At 40.1% G+C, this 15,325-nt stretch overlaps 1 protein-coding gene across 24 annotated transcripts in view; it reads left to right on the plus strand.

The window, feature by feature from the left end:
• The window catches only part of ADGRL3 (adhesion G protein-coupled receptor L3), a 520,635-nt gene that overhangs the window by 420,927 nt on the left and 84,383 nt on the right, over positions 1-15,325 (plus strand). For 21 of the 24 annotated variants that reach the window (XM_017829314.1, XM_017829319.1, XM_017829296.1 and 18 more), the window contains 2 exons: positions 2,971-3,156; positions 6,457-6,495. In XM_017829314.1, coding sequence (XP_017684803.1) covers positions 2,971-3,156; positions 6,457-6,495 — 225 coding nt within the window. The remainder of the gene's footprint in view (positions 1-2,970; positions 3,157-6,456; positions 6,496-15,325) is intronic. The other 3 variants (XM_017829304.1, XM_017829310.1, XM_017829311.1) reach the window with 1 other exon arrangement.

Genomic DNA, 15,325 nt, shown 5'->3' on the forward strand with positions numbered 1-15,325 from the left:
ACTTTGTAAAAGGAAAAATATCAGCCAAAAAAACCCAGAAACCCAGTTTGCTTTGAACAGAATGTTTTCTTTTATCCCAGAATCCTTTTTGGTTTTTAAGTTTGTTTTTTTTTTCATAATCAAGATAGAAAGTTTTAAAAAGTTGACTCAAATCATAAAAAGATACATTATTTTTAATTCCCTTTTTTTTTTCTTGAGCCTCCCAGTAAAAAGGTCAGTTACTTGCACATTTTTCCCTGCTTCTTGCTTACCTCTCAGTTACAACCTGACCACTGAAGAACCTCTTAAGGGTTGTTCCCGTGTTCCTATATAACTATGTTAGTTTGGGTTAAAGAGTGTTACATGTTTTGGAAGAAGTAAGTTGTGAAGAGCTTGTTTTCCATGCAGCAATAAAGAAGAGGAAGATGTGGAGAAGTGCTTTATAGAAGGGAAGTAAGTTAGTAATACATCCTCTTGGGCAGCAGTAAGCTTTGCTGAGCATTATGTAGAATTAACCAAAAAAAGGGTCTCAATCCTGTTATAAGGGACCAGATATATATCTTAGCCCTGGCATATTCAGCCAGCATTTGGGACTGATAGTAGAAGTTGGATCTGACAGAATTGCACTTCAGTTTTGGTGGAAAATGCTCTAAAAGAATTGGAGACATTAGCATTAGCATGTCACACAGCCATCATTTTGGACGCCCCCTCATGCGTGCAGCCAGAATGGACGAGTGTCTCAGCACTGCTGTAGTGACTTGTACCTGCATTTTCGGTATGACAGTGTATGGGTTTGGAATTGTCAGTGCTAAGAAGTAGCTTCATTACCTGTCAACCAAAAACGTTGTCCCAAGGGAATGGCACATCTCTGTGTTTTCAGGACACCTGGGCATGTGAAAAAGTTTGGGTAAATACTTCTGTGTCCCAGGAGTGCACAGATTTTGAGCTTTAGTCTGCCTTTTTCTGGGGCATTTCTTCAATTGTTACGTATTTTTTGTGTTGTTTATTTGGCCACACTAGAATTCCTCAGCTTTGCAGTTTTTAGGGTCAGTACAAGAGAAAAGGGAAAGGGTTTATTAGTGACCAGCCCACACTACTTTAGCAGACAGATAGGAACAACAGCAACCTGCAGGGAAAGAAAACTCTTGTCTTTGTCTTTGTAGCACCTCAGCAATTTTCTCTGAGCGTGCCAGTTTGCATAGGTTTGTGGTCCAAGTGAAAATGTGAGCATCGCATATTGGGTAGCAGGGATTTTCTTTTCTAATATATTTTTAAAAAAGTCTTGAATTCCTGCAGTTTTCTGCAAAGCTTACAGAAACACAATGTGTCATGATACATGCTAAGCTCCAGCGATGAACCGCAGGAAAATGTTGAAATTGATTTCTTTATGTAAAGGGATTTGATGCAGTCATTCTTTAAAGTTCTGAGAGCCAACAGAAGAGGTCAAAATTCAGCCTCTGTGCTGATGTGTGGCTTTCTTCAGCTGCTTAGGAGAGCAGGCAGCTGTAAGAATAGGATCTGGTTTCTATGGCATTAGCCTTCTGTGCAACGAGGAAGAAATAATTTAGTTTTTGAATATATGTTATCACTGCTCTAATGGGAAGAACAACATATTATCTCCTTTATTTATCTTCTCTATATCATCATATGCTTTAATTCTCTGAGGACGAGCATATGAACATATTCAGTTAGATTTCATTAAATCAGATGGGGTGTTGCTGTCAAATTGATAAAAGTAAGTTATTCATTTATAACTCAGCTAATTGATTTACAGAGAGGTAGAAGCTCAGCCTATAATCTTTCCCTAGAATCTTGCTTTTATAATAAGCACCAGAAATTGAGGGAACAAGAGAAATATCTGATTTTTAGCTCTTGGAAGATAAAACAATTGGAAATTCATATGAAGAGCCCAGCAGAGTTGATCATTGAGCCTGACAGAGAAGTGGGAGCTTTGTTAAAGTGTCATCCTGTGTAATTTCTCCTTATCCCTGGCATATATATGCTACTTGTAATAGTGTTTTTGTAGTGGGCTTCTCATAAAAAGGAGATGGGACCAACTGCCCTGTCCCAGATCCCCATGGCATAGAAAAGGGGGAGCAGATAGGGAGAGCAAAACACAGCAAGAAAGAGGAAAAAGCCACAGGGGACAAAATGAGAGTTTCGCAAATAATTACACAGTGAATTTCACTGCAGGTGATTTGTGAGTTTTGTGACTCAACTACACGATAAAAGTCTTTTAATAGAAGATTCAACCGAACAGTCTGCTGGGTTTTCCCTTCCAGTGGGCCTCTGCTTGAAACCTTAAGCCTTTTGGTCATGAGTTAGTATGCTTTTATACGTGCTGAGAGTCACTAGCCCCATTATAGATGGTGTAGCCTGTGTGATAAGGAGCCTGCGTGCAAATGCTGAGTGATAAATTAGCACCTGATTATTAAATCCGTAAGATGGGAACTGTGAACTTTATTCTCTGGTTGATCTGGGTTATGTCATCTATTTTTGTTCCTTTCACAAGGAACATTTTTGTGCAGGAGTTGTAACAAAAATCATCACTTATCATCAGGTAACCTTCTGGAATCAGAAACTGCTCTTCCTTGACAGGAGAGACTGTTTATATGGTTTGTTTTTTTTCAAGTGGCATAGGTAAGGCAGTGGAACAAGCTAATTAAAGTCTTCATTAGCATGGGCATCCCATGGAAAACAGTGCCCCATGAGAAGAAATTGTTGAAGCCAACATGGGTGACTATAGCTGGAAAAAACACATTTATAACCATACTCTAAACACTGTTTATGGTAAAAAGATGAAGACCCTTGATGTGGTTTACTTCTTGGGAAATTCTTCTATTCTCCTTTTCTTCTCCTCTTTTTCATTTCTTTTCTTTTTCTTCTTCTTGAGAGGAGTTAACTTGCTTAAAACTGTGGGATTGGAAGGGACTGGAGTAACATCACATTAGCAGCTGGGGACAACCTTTTCCTCTGTTTTCCCGACTGCAGATGAAGTCGGGGGAGATGGCTGCCAACATTGCCCGGGAGCTCGCGGAGCACACCAAAAACCACCTGTACGCCGGTGACATCGCGTACTCCGTGTCCGCCATGGTCCAGCTGGTGAACTTGCTCGACGTGCAGCTCCGGAACCTGACTCCAGGCGGGAAGGACAGTGCTGCACGCAGCTTAAATAAGGTAAAAACAAAGGGGCTCAGGAGGGGACAGGAGGCTGATGTGAAGGTTAAATGAACACTTCTATGCACGAATATAAACAGAGGCAGAGAGAAACATTCATTTACACTGGAGATACATTTACAAAAGGGACATAAGACATCATCATATTTATACATTGGGTTTCAGGGTGCTTTAGTATTAGAGGGCCTTTTTAGTGATAACCCATGACTGAACCCAGAAGCACCTTATTGCGTGACAACAGTGTGGTTTCTGTGCCCCAGTTTAAGAAGAATTATTAGTCCTTTTGTCATTTCCAGAAGTAAGTGGAATTGCTACATAGCAGTAAAGGTGCTAGGAGTTGCCAGTTGTGGCAGGAAATATGAGCTGTGGAGTATGTAAGAATACATTTAAAGCTGAGGGTTTCCTTAGTCAAAGGCCCTCTTTATCACTAAGTATCATGTAAACATGTGGGATAGGACTTACCGAGGATTCTGACAGGGAACTGTGCAGGCCTGGCTCTTAGAACAAAGAGCAGCTGAACCCTGTGACTATGAGAATATGTGGTTATATTGGCCACCCAGTTAAAATAAGACACAGAATTTTGTTCCCAGCTGCCTGTCAGGCTCTGACAGTTCTGACATTCATGTAAGCATGAACAGAACTTAGTCCCAAGATTATAGAGGGAATAAATGATCCTAGCTAAACCTGAAATTTATTCGGTGTCTTATGAAGATAAATGCTTTTCAGAGAAGTAACACAGTCTTTTTTCTCGTAAGGTATTATCATAGACTGATGCTATTTTAAATGCAAAGGGCTTCGGGATTGTTTAACATTTCAGTCACATGGGAACTGAAGTCCTGCATCTCATGTGCTTTGCATGTGCTGTGAATTGGGTTATCCCAATGCTTTTAATTAGTGCTGCTTCCAGCTATTTTTAACAATGTGGGTAATAATTTTATTAACTGTTACATCAGCATAACATTATTTGTTATAATCATACCATGGGTCTTTGTTTAAATGATGGTGATGTCTGACAACATCAGGTAAAACTAGCAATTAATGTCACCTACTAACAGGTTTCATGGTTGTAGTCTGCTTGCTCTTCTGGATGTGTCCCAGCCACACCCAACATTTTGTCACTTCAGCTTTGCAAGCACATATTTTTCATCTTTTTATATGTCACTTCACAGTATTTGTTTCAATTACATGAAATGGGGTTGTATCCTGGGGGCAGGTGTGAGTTACTGAGGGGAGGGGAAGACCGGACAAGGCAGAGCTTCTTGGCTCAGCTGTCATTCCTGGGGTCCCCATTGCAGGTTTCTTCCCCTTGCCATCAGCTTTGCACAAGCAACTCATACAAATCAATTGCGCTCCACATTAAAATTCCAGACCACGTGGAGTCCTGCAAAACAGCGATGCGAGTCAGTGATCCAAATGACAGGCTCAGTAATTTACTTGCTCTCATTCCCCACTTAATTCTTTAGAAGAGCAACTGCTTGTGTTCATTTAAGAATGCATGAATTCAACTTGGAAGTAGTATTGGGCAAACAAAAGGCAGCAGAGTTACTGCTCCATTTTCCTCTTCGGTGATCAAGAGTATTTAAAAAAAAAAAAAGGAAAAAAAGTAATTTGCAAAGAGTTTTGTTTAGTGCTGTTTAGTCAGAAAGAAGAAATAAAGTAAGCACCAGCCATTAAATATTCTTTTAATCATTAAAGGAAATGTGCTGAGGATCCTGTGCTGCTTTTTACTGGTGGGTTTTTTTTTTAACAAGCTGGTGTACAATGAATTGAAATTAACTGTCATAATCAGAGTTTTTAAAAGCCATCATCTTTCAGGAGTCACTTTCCTGTCACTAAAAGCTTTATGCTTTCCACTGGATCAGGCTTAATTAAGGTAATAATTGTTCCATTGCAGACTGGGCAGACCCCTGAGTGGATAGCTCTGTAATTTTCAGCAAGGCTTTCTTTGATCTCCATTTGTTTCTGTAAAGTCTTCGTACTGGCCAGATTTACCCAGAGGAAGTTTTCTGCTGTTACAAATTGATGAATTAGAGATTGAAATCAGGCATTTTATGATACCTGGGTGTATTTTGTTTATTTCAGAGCCTCAAAACTCTTGGGGACAAATTTGGCTCTCAGCTGTACTAATGGGATTGCACTGCTGTGTGTTGAGAGTACAAGTTGTCCTGAATCTCTATTGATGTGCAGTTTCCAACCAGGGACATCAGCAAAAGCAAACCCAGTCAGGCCAGTGGCTCTGAGCAGCCTGATTTTGCAAGGTTTAATTGCAGTAATGTAGAGCTCACCAATTCTTGTGCACTGCTGCAGAATGCCTGCAAGGTCCCATGGAGGTAAAGAGGTGCCTGTTTGAATTTCATGATACACAAAAGTGCAGTTGTCAGGCATGAGGAATGAATATCAAAGTACAGTCCTAAATGTAGCTCCTATGGAAAAGGTGGGATTCTTTGTGGAAAAGCTATTCAGCATATAAAGCATTTAGGCCTAGGAATTACAAAGGAAAGCACAACTTGACGTGAAAGGAATGGATAGTGTATCCCTGGAGAATTGGTTTAATACAAAAGGGAGAGAATGGCCTTAATTGGAAATACTAAATTGAATTCCCATTTCATTGATATATCTTCTTCAGTGGCCCTTGCACTATCAGGAGCCCTGTGCAATGCTCTCTCCTTCAATACAATGTGTTATCACACTAGACGTGCCTGAGCTGGCTTTACACAAGCCCACAGCAGTGAAGCCTAAACATTACAGGTTTTGTCTTGACAGAGACCTGAGCAGGTCTGTCAGGATGGGTCCATACAGGTCCATTCTGTATCAGAATGCAGTCCTGCACACATCTTGCTCCCTGGAATCTTCTGAAGCTTTCACTGTGCCATCAGCACTGTCTGACTGTAGAGCCCACGCTCCTCTTATGTAAATAACCACTCAGCCTCATCCTTTTCAGCCTTGTTTGACGTGGAAATGTCATGTGTGATCTCCAAGATGCAAGGAAAACATCATCTCTTGAGTATCTCTACTAGACTTCAGTATCTCCCACCATCTAACAGCTGCTCTTGCAAAGTTGCCAGTCTGTGCTTTACTTCACCGAAAAAGGACTAACCCATATTTCTGGAGCAAGTCCTTCCAGTCTTCCACTGCTGCTTAACACACAATCACTCCTTTGGTTTGGTTGCTTTTCAGAACTTGTTTAAGAGAGAAATGAGGTGGTTTTTTTCATAGGCATTTTCTTCAATTTTTTCCCTTGTTCTGTCACTAACTTGTTTTTTCTATTCCGTCTTTAATCTGCTCTCTTTATGGACTCAGCTTCAGAAAAGGGAGCGCTCTTGCAGGGCCTATGTCCAGGTATTTCTTGTATTTTTAATACACGTGTCCAGTTGTTTGACTGAATGACTGTGAAGTGAGTCTTGTCTCTGTGAATAATCTGATTACTACCGCCTTTGTGGCAGCAAGTTCTAAGGTTAAGGTTACAGGATAATAATGTCATTTTTCACGTCACCCCACCTGCCCCATTGCTCTCAGACTTGACGAAAATTCAGGCAAAATCTCTGAATCAGAAAATGGAAAAAAACACAGAAGAGATCTGACAAGGCTTATATGGCCATCTGAATAAGCAGGACAGTATAGATGTATGCAAGTAAAGAATGCAAAGTTGCTGCTCACGGAGGTTTCTCCAGACCAGCTGGATTTTGCTTACAGCATGTCACTCACATAACTGCCACCTGCATTTCCTGTTTTCTTTCTTCCTCCCTTACCCTTTCAAATTTAGAAACAATTCAAAATGGCAACACTTGGCATGAGGGAGGAGGTAGGATCATAATGAAATGCAGAGTCTCACAGAGGGATGTAGGAAGGAGGAGAGTGCTGCAAATTATAAGTATAGAGTTAGGAACATAACATCCCATGAAATTCATCCAGCTCTGACCCAACTTTCATAGGCTTACCTCATATTTTGATATGAACAAAGTCAAGACCCAACATTCTGGAAAGACCTTCTTGTAGGCTTTTCAAGGTGGGACCTTGGGTTATTTTTTTAATCCTGTCACCTTGCCTTATAACATTGCTCCAGTGACTTTTATATAAACCTGTTTGTATACTGTGGGTGAGTTAATGCTGCTTTAAGAAATGTGAATGTTTTACCTTCTAATTTCTGTCTTGTGCTTGTGAACATTGATGTTGTATTTATGGGTGGTTGAGTATTATTTATATGTGTATGTGTAACACACAGAGATGTAAAAATGAACCCTATGTTTCTAGAGGGGACTGTTTATAACTGAACTTTCCTACAAAATTCAACTTCCTACAATCAGTACTGACTTTATTTTGTGAGTGTGTATTTTATTTAGCCTGTGGGATTAGATGGTCTTGATTTCTAGAACATTAGAAATAAAATAAAACCTCTCTGAGCTGGTAAGCTGTTTGTCTTCCCTTTGGAAAATGTCCTGAGAGAGTCACCTTTTCCCTTCCATATACATTAAGGGATAAAGATGAGTTATGGAGTTACACATCCCTTGTCTGGTATCCCAGAGAAAGCAGCTAGTTTTCTAGTTTGAAGGAATTTGGGAAAGTTTGCAGTGCAATGCTCACTCCCAAGCTAGCTGTCTTGTCTACTGCTACCACTGGAAATGTGGTGAGGCTGATTTGACTGTGGGCTACACGATCTTGTTGGGGGCCTTGGTGCTACCTGATCCATAGTTGTCCTTTCCACTAGCTGCACAGGCATACAGAGTTGATGCATATGCCTGGTCTTTTTCTGTCATTTTTCAAACAACAGGGATTGGTGAGTTTAATATACTCTGCAGAAAGCTTGGCCTTCATAGAATAAAGCCTGAATATTCTACACAAACTCCAGTTTACCCTTAATTTCAAGGACTCCTTCCCTTTCACTTGGAAAGGCAGATTGTGTGTTTAAACATTAATCATGCACCTACTTTTTCAGTAGACAAAAACTGATGAAAGCTCATTGCTTAAGCCCTTTAGTATAAATATGGACAAATGTGGTACATATATTGAAGAGGACAGTCCTGTAACAGAGGGCTTGAAGAATGAATTAGATGACCTAATTGAACCTTTCCAACTCTGCTTTGTACTATATGGAGGTAAAATAATGTATCTGGACATATTTTCATACAGTTTTCCATTTGGAAAATTGTGTATCTAAAATCATCAAAAAATCTTGTGAAGGCGAGGTTATCTGTAATAGCAATTAAATGTGACTGCAGATACTCCTGTTACTTATCCTTTACCAGGTGGTGAAATGTCTGAGCTGACTAAGGAAATTTAGCAGAGATTTTTCAACAAATCTTAAATGGTGAAACCATGGACTTTGTAAAGTCAATGGGAGATGGGAAATCACGCCATTCTCTGAGGGCAGAGAAATAGCGTTCAACTTTGCTAACATGATCTCCTTATGCTAATCCCATTATTTTAAAAAGCCTTCATGGCTGAATTAGGCTTACAGGGCTGGAAGTGTACCTTCTGTTCTGTGCTCCCTAGACAAAGCAAAGTGCAGTATGAAGTTTATGTGAGAGATGTCCAGAAATTACAAATATCAAAAAAGTGGATTTTTGGGAGGGTGAGGGTGACTTGAGAAGATAATAATTGCTAAAATCAGTCTTACTGTTTTCTTTGGCTGAAAATTTAGGTAGCCATGACAGAGCCCCTGAAGCAATTGGGGTGTGAAGTCCTCTTAAGGCCAAAATAAATGACTATAAATAAATATGCCAAACAGTTTGAGAAATTTTGTGACTTATTCAAATATGAGACTGGGAATAAATTATCAGATGGTCATCTCATCCCTTTGGGTACCTTTATATTTATAACAAATACTGATTTAATTTGTTCAGTTTCACAGTATTGGTTGATTTAAAAGCTCAAAGATTTTGTTTACTGGAGGTTAAAAATGCTGCTTCTTTAGTTTCAAGTGCAGTAAATGATTTTTTTTGTCTCAAAAATCCAACAAGAACCAACCTGAGAGGTGACATGATAAAGACATAATGATATAATGACCAGGCAATTGCTGGAAGATTTTTCAATCTTAAAGCCACAGGGGCTTTAATTTATGATACTAATTAATAGTCAGCTTAGGCTGAGCTGACCAAGATGGCAGAGTGGCCTCAAAAAGGTGCTCCATTTGCTAAGAGTGTGGCTTTTTGGAGAGCAGAGATCTACATCTCTCATGCCCACCTTTCTGCAGTGCACTGTTCTTGCGCTTTATTTTGGGAAAGGGATGGAAAAGTCATCCCATGGGAGAATGAGTCACAATGGGTGATGCATTTGATTAGCATAGCTTAGTTTGGTGACTGGTGTGTGATGTAAGCTAGTATGAATTTTTTGTAATTTTTTTTAGAATTTATATTTGTTCATTTTCCCAAGGTGTTTCTCCTTTAACTGAAGCACTAGGGTTGTATAAAACAGAAATTTTTGTATTTTGGAGGTTGTGAAACTGGGTTTTGTGTCACAGATTTCTTCCATGTCCCTCAGCAAGTGTCATGTGCTCAGTGTTTCTCAGCTCCCCTACTTAAAATGCCATGGATGCAATTCTCCTGGCTTCTAGGAATGGAGGTGGGGTAGTGAAGGAAAAAAGTAGGGCTGAGTACTCACATAATGTCATAAGTGAGGCCATATAACACAGAAAACTTAAACATGGGGGAAAAATTGGAGAATTTTGCTGTAATATTTAGTATCTGGAATCACAAGCTTTAATGAAGACTCGTACTACACTTGTGCTTGCAGTCTTTTTATCATACCTTCATCTGATTGCAAAATCTGAGCTCATCTCCTTGCTTCACTTGGATTTGTGGGCTGCAACTCTGGAGCATCATGAGGCCAATGATTTTTCCTGTGATGTCAGCCACTGGCCTCTTCCCATGTGAAATTGCATGCTGCTTTTGGGATGAGGGTCTTGCAAGACTAAAACTTCACAGGGTTCCCATTCTTTTAGTTATTTTTTTTTTAAATTTTATTTTACAAAGTCAGTCTCAGTGTTTTCAAAGCTGGAAGCTGGTGAATACAACAATGTGAGTGGCAACTTTGTGAAAGGGGTGAAAGGAGGCAGCATTTTCCTTGTCTAAAGATGTTTGCTGCTCTGGTTCCTGACATCCTGAGTTGTTCTGTAAATCCGCCGCCCCTGTTGGTAATGCTGCGCTGGTCTGTATAGCAAATGGGAAAGATTATGGAGGTGCCACCTGCTCTGTGACAATCACAAGAGCTTCTGAGTGCACGTGTCATTAGAGCCACTCATGAAGCTGGTGCTGACGTGCTGGCAGGCTCCAGGTATCAGACAGTGGCGGGTGGTTGCAGTCAGAGTTGTCCTTCTGGTTCTCCTGGAAGTTTTCTGAACACTTCACACTTGGAGCATGGGCTGTTTAAATTGCTGTACTAAGCAAAAAATGAAAGGCTTTCCTCAGAGGATTCAAGGCATTAAGTTTAGAAATGCCAGCAAAGGTCAGCTTTATACATTTTTTTTTTTTTTTTTTTTTTTGCTAACCCAGTAGTTCTCAGCAGATAAAAGGTGCATCTGGGACTTAGCCAGTACTATTTAAAGTGGATTAATTCTGTTTGTCCCACTTCTCTCTTGCTTGCATGACTGGTCCCAACTTCCATGAAGACTAAACGAAAGAAACTTGCAGCTCTGAGAGGGAGCACAAATTGAATTATGCTCGTTTTGCCTGTGTTTTTGTTGTGCCTGTGATAAGAAAGACTCTAACCTCCATTTATATAAAAAGGGGCAAATTAATGAACGTTTTCAAGTTCCTTGTTTGGTCACTTAATTGGCTGTATGACAAAGAGCTCTGCAGTGTATGTCAAACAACTTTCAGAGCCCTCTAATGATTTGTGCATTGCTTGACTCTTGATGCTATTCTGCACAGCCTGTCAGGCGAGGTATCATTGTTAAAGTGGTTGGAATAAATTGGCCAGCAGTGTGCATACAATGTTGTATATTAACTATAGCTACAGGGAGTACTTTCAGCAGCTTTTTCAAGAGATCGAGATGTTTGCCCATCAGCATCAAAGTGCCTAAAACTTTCATTTAATATAATTAAAAGAACATCTGAAAGAAGTGTGACTCGCAGCGTGGTTCTGCGGTTTGGTAGTCCTTTGTTAAAACTCTCTGAACTTAATATACTTCACAGCTTGAGAAACCTGCACTTGATTTGTGTCAGCAAGAATGAAACTAGAAATCCTTGCCCTGCGTGTTTCTGCTGTGGTGAGCCGATTGTTAGGGGAGCAGAGGATCAAAGCAGCAGCCTTGGGTTTGTCACCAGACTCCAAAATTCTTCGCATAAATGTTAAAAAGGAAGCTGACCCCATGTTCCTCCACCTACCAACTGACCTATACCTATGGTTACTCACGCACTGTAGAAAAACTGAGAAAAAAAATCCAGTGTTTTCTTTGTTGCTTTGTGCTTACTCTCTGCTTTAGGCTGAGTCACTCCTGGTATCTGGTGACGCTGGTAAAAAGTCTCAGTATAAATTGTCATAGGGTTCAGTGGGAGATATCCCTTTGATTTCAACTGTTGTAGGAAATGATAAGTCTCACAGACTCCCTAGGAGTTTCCTTGAAGGCTATGGATATTCTGTCAAAGAGGCATTTCTTGTTTGTGGCCCATCTCCCTCCCTTGCTACAGCTTTGCTCACTTCCCTGGTGTAATTTCTCTAGCCGTTGCTTGTATAGTTTCAAATCCCAAACAGTAGGGCAGCAAATAGAGATGATTCATAAATGCGGTTCTCAGTTCATTCTGTGGGGAAGATCTCATTAGGTGAAATAGATCATATGTTATTTCCTTCAACCCAATCAATTCCTTTTATTTCAGTTCTACAGATGCCTTCTGACCTTAAAGTATTCTTCCTCATATATTAAGTAAAGCAAAACCATAACCTGTAATTTGTAACCTTGTTCTATTTCTCAGATTTCCTATTCTTTTTGTGTGTTCCCATTAGGAGATTATTGGTAGTTCAGGGCCAAGATTGGAAACCTTGGATGCCTAGTGAAAGACCATTATTTTCATAGTTAAGCATTTTGTAGATGGCCTAATTTTAATAAAGGCCAGTGCCTTTCTTCTCACTACAGTGAGTTCTCAGCACTGGTAAAATTCAGGCCATTTCTGAGTCCATACAGTTCCTGTAACCACAGCATAAACATTTGCTGTATCATTGAAGAGAGAAGGTTGCACTACCTTTCTTGAGAGCCTGTGCTCTCAATCTGTGGAGCAGTTTTAGAAATTCCTCTGAAAGGTCATGTGAAGCCCTCTTCTTGCCTTTGCCACGAGGAGTAGGTTTTGTCTCAGTTTACCAAAACGATACCATCAGTTCCCAATCATCGCTCTGGTGATCACCACTAGATGTGGACCAGTGCTTCTGGCTTTTTTTTGAAGGCAAAAGTGGAGATTAGCAGTAGATACTTGAATTATTTGTTTATTTTAAACACTCACCATGGTTCAACTAGTTTCAGTTTAAATATGAGTTTGCTCATTTCGCTGAATACTATAACCATTTTGTGATGACCTTATTGCTTTTTAAAAAGCCGTAGACAGTGGCTGGGCTTCCCTGTAAGAAAATATCTCCCGTGTGCTTACTGGTGCTTTGACCAGTGAAAAATTTTGATTTTGAATTAAAAGAATAAATGACAAGGCAAAAAAACTTAGAAGAGTGAAGAGCCCTAGCAGACAGATTTGAAGGCATTTCTGAGCCAGGAAGTAGGATTTAATGCCATCCTTTAGCCAAAATGACATTTTCCTGGCTTAGGAAGCTGAAGAAGTGATATGTGCATCTCTTTTTGTCCTGAAGTCCAAGACAGTAGATGACTGTTTCCCTTTGATTGATGACCCCTGTGTAGTGGGATTGGGGTGCTGTTCATTTGCCACTCTAATAAGACATGTAATTTCCTGAGCTGATCCCTTCCAGTGCAATAACCTTGCCAAAAGTGGCCACTTGCCTGCTCAGATCCATACTTTCATGCTGGCCCTCTCCTCCAAAGGGCCCATTCTGACTAGACCATGTATATTCAGAGTTAATGGGAATTTCTCCTGTACTGGTACTTTTTCTGGCCAGAGGCAAGAATTGAACAACTTCCAGCAGAACTTGCCAGCAGAACTTGCCGTCAATGGCATTGATTGTGCCTTTAACTCAATTAGTTTGGAGGCTTGCAAATATTGATAGCTTAAGGAAAGGGTTTGTTTTAGCACCGGGCATTTAATATGAATACAGAGAAAAACCACCCTATTCTTGAGCAAGGAGGCAGATAAGCTTTTTTTAAAGTACCACTGCTTTCCAGTAGGAAAAGGGGAAAAAAAGAGCATAACATTGTGATCATTGTACCATATCAACATTTCAGCGCATCTACTCTCTGACAGGTTTTTCACTTGCACTGTGCACTGTGGACCTGAAGGAGTTCTGTGGGGTTTTTTCTATGCTGATTTACCATAAAACCTCAAGCTATTAGAAAGTGGGCTAGTAATGGTTTTGCATTCTTTAAATAAAGGCAATGATGCACTTGTTTAGGAGCAGTATGGGGAGACCTCAGGCGTGACCAGAAGCTCAGACCATAAGCACAGCCTGAGGCTGTGCCTGTGTGATTGCACTCTACAGCCTGAGCATTTCTGTTCTCAGAAAGGGTGAGCAAACCATTTCTGATGAGACAGTGTTGACAAACACCTTTGGTACAGGGTGTAGCTGTACAAGCACTGCTCGCTTCATGCGCTAGCTGTGATTTTAGTCTACCTATGCAAAACTGTAGCTCCTTCTATCCTAATTTTTGAAAGTGCACTGCATGAGATATTCCTGTGAGATCAAGGAAGTGTTAGCAGTATGAGATAGGGCTTTAAAAGTTATAAAATGCAGATATTTTAATTAGAGATATCATTACAAAAGTAGTGCTTTAATGCCTTGTGCCACTGTCCTCATTCTCCCAAACCTGCTGCAGGAGGTAAGACCTTGATGTAGGTTCCATGAAAAATGACATGTATAGTGTATTCAGTCTCCTTTTAAGGAGGTGCTCCTTTGTAAGGAAGGACAAACTGCATATTTGAAAATTACTCTGCAGAAGGATTCAACCTTTATCCGCTGTAGGACCTGCTGGTATTTACTTGCCATGAAGCAGTATTTTCTCCGTTTTTAAGTTTGTTGAGGTTTTTGTTCCTCTATCAACTGCTCAGCAAGAGGCCAAAATGAACAATAAACATTTAAAGAGGTCCTAATTCTAGGAGAGCTGCTGGTTTTCTAAGGTTAGAGTTGCTTGCTTAAGCACCATACCACAATGCAGTCTGGTCCCAAATTCGGCAATGAGCTTAGTACATCTAAAATCTCCTAGTGATTTTCAGTGTTGTCTCCCAATTTTTTACATTGCAGAATCTGCTTTTGTTAAAGAAAAGTGTCTTGGACGTTGGTACAGTGAGAGAGAAATTAATGGATGTGGTATCACTGAATATATAGTCACCTCCTAGGTACCACATAGCCAGACAGTCTCACCAGGCATTTCTGGGGTGGGAGAAGGGAAAAATAAATGAACAAGCAAAATTTAGTTTTACAAAATGAAGCAGCTGTCATAAAGGAAATGAATGGGTTATGTACAATTGGCCTTTTAGTAATGTATAATTACTGTAAGGCTCCTAATTAGTTGCTGTTTTACAATACATCTTTTAATACCAATTTGTAAGTGTCTGAGAAGGAAGGTTTACATTTTGTTTCCGTTTTGTAACCTCAGGACAGAATCAAGAAACCGTGAGCATATGCCCTTATTTGGGAAAAAAGTCTCCCTCTGCAATTTATTAACATTTATTTGCATTGAACATACAATCTGTGGTGCTATATAACCACATAATGACAGGGATCACCATCATGGGATTTGTCTTCTGCGCTTGGCAGGTTCTTGTTATTCTGTCTATGTCCAATTGTAGTCACTACTGGAGACATGAAAGGTTCACTGTGTCTCATATTCTCCGACCCACCCAGGATGGTTGCTCTTTAGAGGCTTGTAATTAGAGGATTTGGCTTTGCATGTGTAGATACCCTGACATCACACACCGAATGCAGCTACACCCATGTATCTCAGGATAGAAAGATGGATGCTTTGTTCTTGGCTCCTTTCTGACATGTCCTTCTTCCCTCATTTGATCTTAGGCTACAAACAAGCAAGTTATGCCTTGTGAATGCTTTCTCTTCATGTTGTTTGAGT

Source organism: Lepidothrix coronata, unplaced genomic scaffold (assembly GCF_001604755.1).
Source record: "Lepidothrix coronata isolate B3197 unplaced genomic scaffold, Lepidothrix_coronata-1.0 Scaffold162, whole genome shotgun sequence".
Classification (NCBI taxonomy): domain Eukaryota; kingdom Metazoa; phylum Chordata; class Aves; order Passeriformes; family Pipridae; genus Lepidothrix; species Lepidothrix coronata.